Raw genomic sequence first — 13,325 nt, forward strand, 5'->3', positions numbered from 1 at the left:
TTCAATTAAGGCCTTTTTGCGGTGGGCATGTGAGGAGTCCTGGAAGTGCTCCAGTTTCACCCCCGATGGACTCTGATAGACAGTGTTTGGTTTAAGAGGAATAACGTGAACCCTTTTATGGCCACCAAGGTTAACATGCATTAAAGTCATCTGTTTGCAAAGATGGCGGTCTGGCAACACTCCCTGTCCTTCAACTGAAATGCATTAAGGTAAATAATGCCAGACTGAGCGAGATCACTATGTCCGATGCGCCTCACCAAAGTAAAGAAGGCTATGAATATGAAATGTGCTATGAATAAGTGATGTGGCGTTGGTGACACTGCAAAAAAAGAACTGGGTGTGAGTTCAAGGCTTCTTCCCGGAATGCAGAGTCAATGACATCATGATAGTGACGTATGAATCATGTATTTTTAAAGAAAGCATCTGGAAAAAACTAAATCTAAGTTGAGTTCTCATCATTCTATACATTAAAGAAGACGTTGCAGCTACCAGCTATTTAAAATAGCTCAGTATATACCTCCATCAACACAGTGTTGTTGCTGTAACTGGAGGATAAAAAGTTGTAGTTTTCTTTTTTTATGCCAGGCTAGTTGTTGTCTCAGTTACCTCTTGGCACAATTTACCAAATAAAACCACCAGTTGTCACTTCCTCACCCCATCAGGTAATTTGTGTCTTTATTTTAACCTAAGCTAGGACCTAACCCAAGAAATATTGAATGAGGACGTGTCATTTTCTGAGTATCTCAATTGTTTGCACAGTAACGGTGGGATCATGGAGGTTGTAGTGAGTGAAGTGCATCCAATAATGTGAATGACTTCTTTTGACAGACAAATAAAATGCCAATAAAGTGACACCAGTCACACTTGATTTGGCAGAGATCCTTACACCGGATGCCCCTTCCTGACACAACCCACTCATTCATCAGAGCTTGGGACCGACACAAGGAGTACAGTGGATGTCGTCCCCGTGGCTGGGAACCGGCAACCCCTCCGATCATGACTCATGAACTATTTTGAATAAATATCTATTTGCAATTATTTTGACAGCAATTGTGGTTTGTGATATGATTCGTTACCCCCCATACTTCAATCCTTGTTCACAGCCTTGTCACCTCCCGCATTGATTACTCTAACGCTCTCCTCGCTGGTCTCCCTCACAAATCCCTCCATAAACTTCAAATGGTCCAGAATTCAGCTGCCCGCACCATCGCCAGAACCCACTCTTTCCACCACATCACCCCCCACCCCATCCTACAACAACTCCACTGGCTCTTGGTTAGTCTCAGAATTCAAAAATCCTCCTGTGTGCTTTCAAGTCCATCCACAACCTGCCCCCCCGCATCTCTCGTCCCGCTTCCTCAGATCCTTCTCCTTCATCCACCTCACTGTGTCCTCACTCGCACTAGACATCCACAACTCTGACTCTCTTCCCGTTCAAATCCAGATTCAAAATTCACCTGTTCAAAACAGCGACTCTGTGATTTCACCCCATTATCTGTTTACTGTGTCGTACCTGTTGTTTGTTTTTTATTGCTGTTTGTTTTTGTAAAGTGTCCTTGAGAGTTGGTAACGCGTTTATAAATAAAATGAATTATTAATATTATTATTATTAGTGCTCATTTTACATTTACAGAGGGAATGGTCATTTTTACATCATTATCCTCATTTTCATTTGAAAAACACATTATAAAATGATTACTGTGTGATATTTGTGCACATCTGTCAGGAACAAAGATGTTCTCTTCAGTCGGTAGATGATGATGAAGATGGTTATAGATCGAGACAGTAATTCATCAAAAATGATATTTAGAAACACAAAATATAGATATATTGCATAAAATTTGGATTAATTGTTCAGCCCTACTTGGGAGTACTTAGTTAGAATTATGTTTGAATATATCAGCATTTAAAAATGGCAGGAAATTTAAAAAGAAGAAAATTAAAGCACATAATTCCAAATTATATAATTATATAATATTATAATAATATTATATAACACATAAACCATACTTACTGCAACGAAAGTTACACAATGTACTTTTAAAACTATACCTCAACAAAAATCACTTCCCCACCAGAGTGTCATACCTGGGGAAGATAAAGTTTGGACACAAATAAACTTCCAGAAACTTCGGTGAGTGACGTTATCACTCGATGGAAGAGACAGACAGAGGCAGACAGGCAGTGTTGGAGGCTTCCACTAATTTGATCTGGTGACATTTTCTTCACCAGCTCCTGGGGGACAAAGAGCAGCAGGCAGGGAGTGAGGGATTTAGAAAAAGGAGGTGTCTGAGGAAGAGTACGGGTGATATATGGGGAGAAAGAGAGAGATGGCAAAAGGAGACACTAATAAACGCAGACAACAAAGACTCTAACCTGAGATCCAAACCCCTGGAGACACGGGGAGGTTTTTCACTGGGTCAATAAAAGCATTGGACCGTGTCTGTGTTGGCTTGCCCTTCAAACACCCGCTTAACTGCAGTGAAAAGACTTTTGATCAAGGTTGGCAGAGCAACCACAGAACTTGAAGTGGTGGAATATGTATTTGCAGAAAATGTCATTTATGCACAGCGGTGCCAAAACAACATCACCAGGTTGTTCGATGGTGACGATGACTAGTTTGAGCCACAAATTGTTGCTTACAGATTACATCAATGGACACGATGTTTGAGGAAAACAACTCATATTTTCTTTCAACTTTAGTAAAAAAATGTAAGGAGTGAACTACAGTGAAGAAACATCGAACTGTGGGTGAACTTCCAGATGCTCTACTGTAAAGGTGAACTGTGCAAGCAAAAGCAAATAACAAAAGAATTTCAAAAGAATTGTTGCGGGGGCTGGTGTCGAGGACGAGGAGGACACTAGCGAGGATACTTGCTGCAGCAGGTTTGGCTTCTGCTGCACGCATTCAGGGAATGTGTGGAGTTGTACTTTTAGTTTCAGTGATTTATGCAAAGTCATTTAAATAACAGATCATGTCCATTTGCATATATTTGAAACAACAATTGTGATATTATGTCAGACGATATATCTTGCTCACCTCTACAGTAGAGAGGTGAATTTCATTTCAAGTTTGGTTGAACATAAAAGCCGAACTGATCAGGACTTTTGTCTTTTGTGTTATTATTGTTTTGATACTCTCCAGAGGAGCATTTAATTGCATCTGAAGGCTTTTTATTATTATTATTTGCGGACTAGTTTAAAGTTAGAGCACTGAAAATTGAGTTTGAATCACACACAGAGAAAGAGAGAGAAGAGATATTTCCCACTGGGTACTTCAGGGTTAATTCCTGCAACTGAGCAATGTTGTGTCGCTCTGCCAAATCAGAGGCATGTAGCTGTTAAAGGAAGGAGAGCGGAGTTAGCCAAAATCAGCATGATGACATATCGACTTTTGGCTTGTAATTTCATTTTATGCACCGAGTGGCAAACAAGATATCACACTGTTCATAATCCTCAGCCTCCCCAAACACTCACTCACTCACACACAAACATGCAAACACCTCCCACAGACCCCAGACTCCCACTGTTAATAACAGGGAATCTGAAGCTGTGTGTGTGTGTTTCTCTATGTGGGAGGACAGCCTCAGGTCTGGAGTGTTCACACCAGGACTTGCACCTGAAGACACAAGGATTCTGTGGGAAACAGACGTGGTTGCCCCCACTAAGTCGCCCCCCCCCATGTATGACATATGTCACTCCCAATCTGTCCAGCAGGCCACACATCTCCCCACTGTCCTAGTGTGGAGCTGCAGAGGACAAGATTCAGGAAAGACGAAAGACAGAAGAACCTGAGGACTGAGCGAGAGGGCTCAGCGGGGCAGCGAGAGAGAGAGAGAGAGAGAGAGAGAGAGAGAGAGAGAGAGAGAGAGAGAGAGAGAGAGACATGAAGAAGCATGAAAGAGACAGAGAGGACTAGTGCTGCTGGTACTGGTGCTGCTCTCTTCTTGCTAAATGAAACTTGGAAAACAACTCCATCTGTTTTTAAGAGGCACAGTCGAAAAGGATGCCACCATTCATGAATATATTTAGGAGTAAACAACTCAGCATTCTCACCACACAAAGATCCTCCAGGACGTCAGTTATAAAGGCGCCGATTACATTTTTATGGACTACAAATCTTAGATTAGAGCTACTAAGTCTCACGTAAAATAAACTTATCATGATTGAAATTGCAAGGACAGGCACCAGGAAGTGAAATATTCCTCCTATGTATGAGGGAAGATTTCACAAACATCAACCAGTAACCAGGCAAAGTAAGGCTAACGTCTGGCAAATTGATGAATGGAAGTGGATCGCCATCATGTGGTTGAGTCATGCAATCACACGAAAATAATATTTCATCACTCTCAAGAATCAAGATACTATTACAGCGTCATCGTCCAGTAACCTCCGCAATGAAACATTTATATTTACAACCATGTACACAACATAATCAGACGTAATAGACAAGGACAATATAATAATACACAATATAATAGACAATATAAAAGTGCTATCATTTGTTTTATATATGTACAGTATGATGTTTTATAGGTTATTAATCCAAGTTTGTTTTTTTGTGTATATGATAAAGTAGTAAATTTAAAGAGTTTTCCAGGAAATGAATAACAGCCTAATAAACAACAATTACACTAAAGGTGCCTACTTGAACTCAATCTTCCTATAAAATTATTTTCCGAACAATTAATCCATACCTGCATCAGCTGTGGCAAAAAAGTATTAAACAGATCCTCTTGGGATTCCAGACACACAGATGCAATGGCCATGTTTTACATTGCCAATCTGTTACAGTGGGATCTCCCCTGCTTCAATCCCATGGATGATTAAGCGTGATAATTAAGGTTTTTGGACATTTTCCACAGAGGAGCAGACGTGGCAGCTGGTGACATTCATGCATTCCCAAACACAGAGGAGGGAATTACAATGAGGCCTCCATTCATTCCACTGATCACAGAGTCTGCTCTTGGCACCAGTTCATAAACAGTGAAGCTGTGACTATTTGCAGGCGTCTTTGTTGCAATGTAGGCAATGTACCTTGATCTGTTTGGGGAATTAGAAAAGCAATAGCCAGACCAAAGCCAAATATTTGGATTCATCCAGCAACGGTATTTACTTCCTCATTTCGCAAACGAGGTAAATATCTCCAATAGTATGAAACAAAATACAAGTATTAAGCAGTACTAACATAAAGATTTCATCGGTGGTTTATATTGTATTTTGTCAGATCAAATCAAGTAAGATAACAATAAGTGGCAAAATCCAAGATTGTACAAGATGAAAACAATGGTCTTTACTTCAAATGTTAATTTTACTTATTTATTCACTACTATCTACCACTTTATTCTCCATATGAGGGCCGCTGGTGCCAATCCCAGCTGACACTCTGAGAGGAGAGTTCAGTCCATCACAGGGTAACATAGAGACAAACAGCCATTCACTCTCACACTCACACCTATGGTCAATTTAGAGTGTCCAATCAGCCTATGCATACAACGATACTGATACCAATATATATAAGTTTACTCCCTTCCATATTGAAATGAACACAATATTTTTCACACTGATGTCGCAGCAGATGTAGATAAATATTTTCTTCATTGATAAATGTAAAAAAAAAATGTATTATCGAATATCCGATAATACATTTTAAAGCCAATATCTGCAGATACTGATAATATTGTGCATCCCTACTCTGCATGGGAGGAACCTGGAGAAAACCCTTGTTTCAACTGGGTCATGAACACAGGTGCTGCATAGACAACAGCACTAACCACTAAACCAACCGTGCGGCCCTATATTTATTTTATATACATGTAAATTCCAAGTAAATACCCATGAATTTCCAATTAGGGTCACACATTTCCCATCAAAAACAGAACAGTAAAATGCAATGTGAGACTCCTAATCACAAAAATATCATGATTGCTTTTATGTGACCATGTTTTACTTAATGTGTCAGAAATAGATAATCTGTGTTTATAAACTTAAAAACAATGTCACCTAATGCCTTGATATATTGACATGCTGATGCTTATTATTTGTACTATATCATTTTTAAACACTCAGGGAAATAATTAACATGTTAATGATATATATGGCTCTCAGTTAAGGTCAAAATGGTAATCACAAATGATATAAGGAATTTTGTGATCATGATTATTTCAATTTCATTGTTGTCTGCAAACTTCCTTACTTTTTCCAGACCTTAAACTTCTAAAACGTGGAATGTTCTGGTTTAATTGATTAATCAAAAACTGGAGACAAAGTAGGTTGTCTCCGGATTTTATCTCTAGGTTTTCAGTGAAAAACAAAATGGTTAACTTGATGTTCTACAAGTCTGTACTTTGTTTCCTTTTGCGTGTATATTTCTTCTAAACTGTGTAAACAAATGATACAGCCTTACCGTCAGCTGTTTCCTGTCATCAAACGATACTGCCATCTCTGAGAGAAGTCTATTTACTGTCACGCCAGAGAAGTAAACTGAGGGCTTAACGACTCCATTTCCCAGAAGGCATTGCTGAAGCGGAAGCGCAGAGGGAGGAGGAGGGAGAATCCATGGAAACGGCAGACTGGCGTGCTAGCCTTTAGCATAGTTAGTTAGCGTGAAACAGGGACAAACGTAGACGTGCGCTGCCGCCATTTCATTTAGTTAATCTCTGCGAAGATGAGTCGGACACCTGATGCAAGAGCGAGGTAACAAGTCAAACATGAGCCTGTGTTAATGTCACTTAAAGCCAGTGGAGCCGTGTTTTGTACCCGTTATAAAAACGAACATAGCAAGAGCAGCGAGGATCGAGTGTGATCCGTACATTCAAAATAGATAAATGTAGGTCAACTAGCTGCATTTGCTGCTTTTCTGGCTTTGCTCACAATAATAACTGTAAACGTGTTATCATCTAATGTGCGTCTTTTTGTCAAAACTGTCTCATACATAAACGTTATTATTATGATTGCCTGACAATTGTGAAATAAGAACGTTGTTTTGGTTATTTGTGACCTGTTACACATATGGCAGATGAGCCATATTCAAATAATAGGAAACAGATGAACTACTGGTTAGTAGTTAATAGTAGGCTTGAAAGATTTTGAATAAATATCTAATTGCAATTATTTTGACAGGAATTGCGATTTGATTTGTGAAATCAGAGGGAATGGTAATGTTTACATCATTATTCTCATTTTCATTTGTGCATCACACAGTAAACATATTTAAAATGATTATGTGACAGTTGTGCAGATCTGTCTGTGAGAATCAAAGATGTTCTCTTCAGTCTGTAGAATAATGTGTGTAGATTAAGAAAATAATTAATCTGGCTTTAACAAATATTGCGCCTCATAAGGTAAAGTTACTACAATTAACTTATTATAGTCGCTTTTTGTATCACAATCCTGATAATATTGTACATTGCATTGTATTGTCCACCATAATTACTGCTGGGATTCCTTCACTGTCTCCAGGGACAACCAGACAAGAAGGATCCAGGAGAGTGTCACCAATGTAGAAAAACATTTTGGAGAGATGTGCCAGCTTTTTGCTGGCTATGTTCGTAAAACAGCCAGGCTGCGGGACAAGGCTGACCTCCTGGTTCGTGAGATCGGCTTGTATGCTGACACAGAAACGCCAAATCTAAAGAGGGGTATGAAGCAGTATGCTGACCACCTGGCCAAGATTCAAGACTACCGCCAAGCTGAGGTAAAACATAAATGATACGTTTAAAGCCACAGCCTAAATGTGTGAAGTAAGACATAAACTAATGTGGACCCGTTTACTTTGCAGGTGGAAAGACTTGAAGCCAAAGTCATAGAGCCATTAAAAGGTTATGGTGACGTTGTGAAACGTAAAAGGGTAATTATGACATTTGATATGAACACAAAATGAGTCAAATGAGAATGCAAATGCTTTCCAAAATCATTATGGTCTAGTTGTTCATCAGATAAAAAGGGCTTCAGTCGACCAAGAATTTCTACCTTCTATAGTGCAGTGTTGGAAAAGCATTAGAAAATATGGGATGGCAGCGTAGTTTAATTCTTCTCACAATTCAGAGTAAATCAAAGACAGATTGAAAGACTATGTTACTATTATGTTGTTTTCAAATCGAAAAATCTCCCGAAGTGGCTCTGCTGTCCAAGACAAATTTCAATATTTATCTTGATCTTGATTAGTGGAGTATTATATCACTGTAAAATGAGGATAAAGAAATAGTTTGGATCATAAATGTCTCTGTTTCTCTCAGTACTGCTGCATGGCCACATGGGTGCAGTATTGATTTATTGATAATATCTTAATGCCTCACAAACTATGTTTTTTTTTATGCCACAGCCAGCCTCTTCCCTTCATGGTGTCATTTTTTGACCAGGATCAAAACAAATATACTCTTAATCACACAGTGGTGCAGTTTTAGTGTTATGTTCTCAGAATCAGAAATACTTAATTGATCCCAGGGGCAGATTTGGTTTCATTACAGACACTCCAGCCAAGATATGGACCAAATAATTACAATAAATAGTAATATTAATTATTGGTAAGGGTATGTGAATGTAAAATATATGCATTGCAATACACTGATAATGTACAGAGGATGATAAGAATGTGAAAATACAGTGTATACACCTGAGAAATGGCTAATTCTACCGGCTATACATTGATTTGCCTGAGTAGGTGCAAAAACATATAAAAAGGCTTGTTTACCATCAGATGCTAAATGAATCACTCTGCTTTGAGAATAATTGTGATTAGTCATTTGTTGAACAGAGAGATTGTGTTTGCCAAAAATAAATTATACCTGGCTGGTTAATTTTTAATTTCTCATCAAAGATAAAACCGCACATTTAGTCACTCAACCAATTTGCTTAACATTGCTAACTGTCACTGAGTAAAGAGAACATAAAAAGCGTGCGCTTGAGGACTGGATTGAGAAACACTGAGGCGGAGCATGTACTCGTTAGATCATATCCTTGGTATCTGAATCAGTATCAATGCTAACTTTGGTAATGGCTGCTGTGTCCTTGTGTGCTTGTACATCCATGCAGGACGATCTGAAGACGACGCAAAGTGCCAGAGACAGAGAAGCTAAACAGATGGCTCAGCTTGAGAGGACCAGACAAAGAAACCCCTCAGACAGGCAAATTATTGTATCCTTCTCCTCCGTGTTCACATAGAAATTTTAGTGCAAGTGACTACTAGTTTGAACAGGAAGATAAACATTTAAAAGGTTTAATCTCATTGAGTTTTAAAATGATAACTCTCCATATCTTCACGAGGACACCACTGTATTTCCATGTTTCCTTGACCAAGCCTCCAGTCTCAGGTGTGTCCCATAATCCCCGTATCTCAACACTGCTGATGAATTACCCCCAAAGATGACACATTGAAGTAGAAGCACAACTCCCAACTTACTCGTTATAATTACATAAGGGGAGTGGACTTATAACTGACTCTCAAACCCACAATCACACTGCAGATTCTCCAGGAGAAACATGTTCAGTCATCACCAGACCAGTTCTACACACCTTCAGTAAAACAAAGTAGAAACCACATCTCTTTGGAACTCCTGTTTCTCTATTTGTGTGTGTAAAGTTTATGTGTTAAATTGCCTGTTTGTGTAAGACATGATTGCAGAAAATATTGCTTCCCCTTCCTGTGGAATGAGCATTTTATCATATCAATATCAGATGGGCTTTTGTCAGAGAATGTTGCGGGTGTAAAACTAATGGTACGGCAATATTTTGGACAAAACTGGTTTCAGGTGCTTCCCATTAGTGACACTGCCAAATACATATTAGCTCACGCATCAAGATCTAATTTCCCTGTTAATGAAATCAACAAGTACAAAGGAATGCTGTTGATGCTGCACCCTGATGCCATTTGCTTTTGATGCCTGAAGCCTGTTGTAATAGCACCATGTGTTTTGAAGTATGTAGTACTTCCTCTTGTTTTGCCACCAGGCTGAAAGTGAGCTTCAGAGAGCCACAATGGATGCCACACGGACAACCAGGCAGCTGGAGGAGACCATAGATGAGTTCGAGAAACAGAAAATCCGGGACATCAAGGTCTGCTGTGCTGAGCTGAGCTCACCGCCTCAAATTACTACCCACACTCTGAACTTCTCGCCAAATTAATTGAGTGTCCAAGGCTTTACAGAATTGAAAAATGTGTACTTTTTTTTTGCCACCTTACAGAAAATATTCGGTGAGTTTGTGACAGTGGAGATGTCATTCCATGCGAAGGCCTTGGAGTTGTACACCATGGCCCATCAGAGCATTCAAAGTGTGGATGAGGAGGAGGACCTAGAGGTAGGTTCTGCTCCAAATGCACCATGCCCTGTTGTTTTCCAGCATGCATGTTTGTGTGCAGGAGAAACTGAGGGGCAATTATTGAGAAAAAGGATGTGTATTTAAATGTGTCCGTGTACTCAGGGAAAAGAGCTAATGAGAACACAATGCAGGTTTTGTACTCGATTGACCTCTAGGTTATATTTAACAAGTTATCACAGTCTCACCTATTACTCATCAACCTATTGCTCATATGTACTTAATAGACCACACCCTTCGAGTGATGTCGTAACGTTGAATTAACCTACAGTGGTGCCTATGCGTCATACCAGCTACCTTCTTGTGTTCCCAGCTTTGTTTGAGGAGTTTGACAAACTATTTTAGGAGCTGTCATGTAAAAACAAAGGCTTGGTAATATTCAGTAAGTGAAGCTGCTCTTTGCAGATACCCGTGTGCTATTTTCCCTCCACACCTCGCCATCTCATCTGTGTGTTTTGCACTGAATCATCTCCCTTCCATTCATATTGAAGCGAAACTCCTCACCCGGCCGAGGCTGTTTTTCAGTGAGTCACAGTACAAAGCAGGGGAGATTGAATCATCTGAAAATGACAGGCATGAAGATAATCCTGATCAAGAGCCTTTGCGGATTTTACTGTGGCGAAGTGATAACCATTGGTGTGGATTAAATTGAAGCTTCTTGTGCTACAGGAGGCATACCACAAGCTGTTTTGTTTACATGCCACAAAAACTCAGTGACAGCCAATTAATTGCTCGAGTTAATTCCTTTTTTTTTGTTTGTTTTCCTGCTGAAACAGTTCCCCTTACTTGAAAGAGTCGAAAAACGGTCTAATATCTCCAAACTTTGTGTTTTGGGATGAATGACAATCAAAACCAATCATTGCAATTACAAATATTGTCATTATGATGCAACTCATGTTCCAAGAATGTCCACTCTTATTTGTAGCATTTGATTTGTAAGCCATGACATCGCTTTTGTATCACACTGCTCCGTTTATATGAGTGTTTTTTATCACACATTTGATTTAAAAAGAACCAGTGCCTACATTATGATGACCCATAATGCGTGTAGGCATTGCTCATATTCCTCTGTATTTCTGGAAAAGTCTAGCACCTCCCACTGTCTTTGGCAGGTGTTCAGGAGTTCGCTGCATCCCCCTGACTACCAGTCACGCTTAGACATAGTACGAGCTAATTCTAAAACCTCCCTCGATCGGACCGGCTCCTTTCTGAGTACTTCAGGGACTTTACAGGTAAGATGCAGACAGTGCAAAGACACCAAACACCTGATAGAAAAACTAGAATTTCCCTCAGAAGATCACGAGTCTGTAATGGGACTGACTGTGACAGTTCCGAGTTTCAGTGTTATGATGAAATCAAATAAAAAAAACAAAAAACTGAACTCGGTAGATTTCCTCATACCAGAAGTGACTAGTGCTCGATAACAGCAAGGCTTATCAGTTCTGCCAGGGTTCATGTGTGGCATCATCCCAGCCATCTTTCAGTTACAATTTCCTCATGTCATAGCGTGCCAGTAACATAATGCATGACATCAGACCCATCACACATTTCCTCATACGTTCACAGTATCACCCCAGCATTTTAAACAACTACTGCAGTACCACGTGCATTTGTGACATGTTTGGACAGCTAGTCTTCAGCTTCTCTTGCTGATGAGAAGTTTTTGATTATATATTTTTTTTTTAAACATTGGCTTCACACTGGGTGTGTTTTCTTATTTTCTATCTTCTATCTAGAAAATGTCCCAAAGTTAGCGTACAGAGGCAGACTGTGGTTTACACCTGTCATCAGATTGTGCCTCAAAAGCAGCGTGGGTCACATTGCGACCATTCTTTCTTAGGTTTGATATAATCTCTGAAAACTGTAGTCACTGCTAAACAAAACACAGGGTCACAGGGTAGAAAAGGGGGATCGAAAATCCCGATGCCAACCAGATAAAACGGTCCTTCAGTATTAGGCATATTTATGTCCATATAATATTATATCAAGTTAAAATAATAAAAGTAACTTTTATCCGTTTGTCCTTTTTGCCTCGTTTCTGAACCACAACTCCCCGAGTGAAGCGTCAATTTTTCAGAATCACTAAAATGTGATTAATGACTGCCTGCTGTGTGTTTTAGTTGTACAGTGACAGTTTATGTGTTGTCACAGCAACAAAGAGCTTACAGTCAGCAGACGAGAGGTGAAGAGGAGGACAACGACGACGAAGATGAGTCTGAGGAGGAGGACGAGGAGGAGGAGGAGGACACAGATGAAGAAGATTAAATTCAGTGAAAATGATCTGTATTTATAATCGTGCTTTTCTAGTCTTCTGTTTTGCCATTCGCACAGTGCATCTACAGCGAGAGATTGAACCTCTCTGGTTGGACGACGACCTGCTCTACCAGATGTATTATCCCTTTGTTTGTTTCTGTTTTTGTAAAAGAAAAGCAATGTCATTGCCAAAATCCCCTCTGTTACAGGTGATCTGAGCAGTATTTAAGTGGTGCTTTACTGTTGTGCTGTGCTTTGTAAGCGAGCTTGTTCTTCTTTACTAATATTAGTTTGTTGTTTTTGCGTCTGTAAATTTTTATATTGCACACAAAGCGAAGATGTGCAATATATGGTGTCACGTCTTTATAAATAAAAATGAGTTTGTTATTTTCCATGATGTTGCAATGATTCGCGGCTCTGTACTAATACGTACATGGTGTACCCTCGGTCACTTTGCATAAATAGGCCTGCAGAGAGCTTGATTGTTATTTTAGAAACGGTTCATAGTGTGAATCAGTCTAAGTGATGGTAGTTACATGGCGACAGCAACTGAAAGTGACTCATCCTTTCCACAGACATGCAAACGTCAAGGACATTTTGCATAATGTTGACTGTGTGTATCAGTACATGTGTACCAGTGCCTGAAGAAATGCTCCTGTATATTCACATCGCACATTATAAGACCCAATTGTGTGCATGTGTGTTACAGAATGTGTTGTCTGTCACTGTGGAGGCTGCTGCCACAGGCGGCTGATGGC

General features: G+C 39.7%; 1 protein-coding gene and 1 long non-coding RNA gene across 3 annotated transcripts in view; one reads left to right on the forward strand and one right to left on the reverse strand.

Moving 5' to 3' along the window:
- Window positions 1-13,325, reverse strand: part of LOC122786421 — a 60,321-nt gene that overhangs the window by 4,701 nt on the left and 42,295 nt on the right. The gene's annotated exons all lie outside the window — the stretch shown is intronic.
- cibar1 (CBY1 interacting BAR domain containing 1) lies at window positions 6,547-12,959 on the forward strand. 2 transcript variants are annotated; one of them, XM_044052709.1, is made up of 9 exons: window positions 6,547-6,696; window positions 7,462-7,696; window positions 7,781-7,849; window positions 9,034-9,135; window positions 9,306-9,311; window positions 9,949-10,053; window positions 10,183-10,296; window positions 11,427-11,546; window positions 12,466-12,959. In XM_044052709.1, exons 1-9 carry the CDS (start codon window positions 6,668-6,670, stop codon window positions 12,577-12,579), a joined length of 894 nt encoding a protein of 297 aa, XP_043908644.1. In that variant the 5' UTR covers window positions 6,547-6,667; the 3' UTR covers window positions 12,580-12,959. The 2 variants fall into 2 exon arrangements, with proteins under 2 accessions (XP_043908644.1, XP_043908645.1); XM_044052710.1 differs by lacking the exon at window positions 11,427-11,546.

The sequence above is a fragment of the Solea senegalensis genome, linkage group LG20 (genome assembly GCF_019176455.1).
Source record: "Solea senegalensis isolate Sse05_10M linkage group LG20, IFAPA_SoseM_1, whole genome shotgun sequence".
NCBI classification, from domain to species: domain Eukaryota; kingdom Metazoa; phylum Chordata; class Actinopteri; order Pleuronectiformes; family Soleidae; genus Solea; species Solea senegalensis.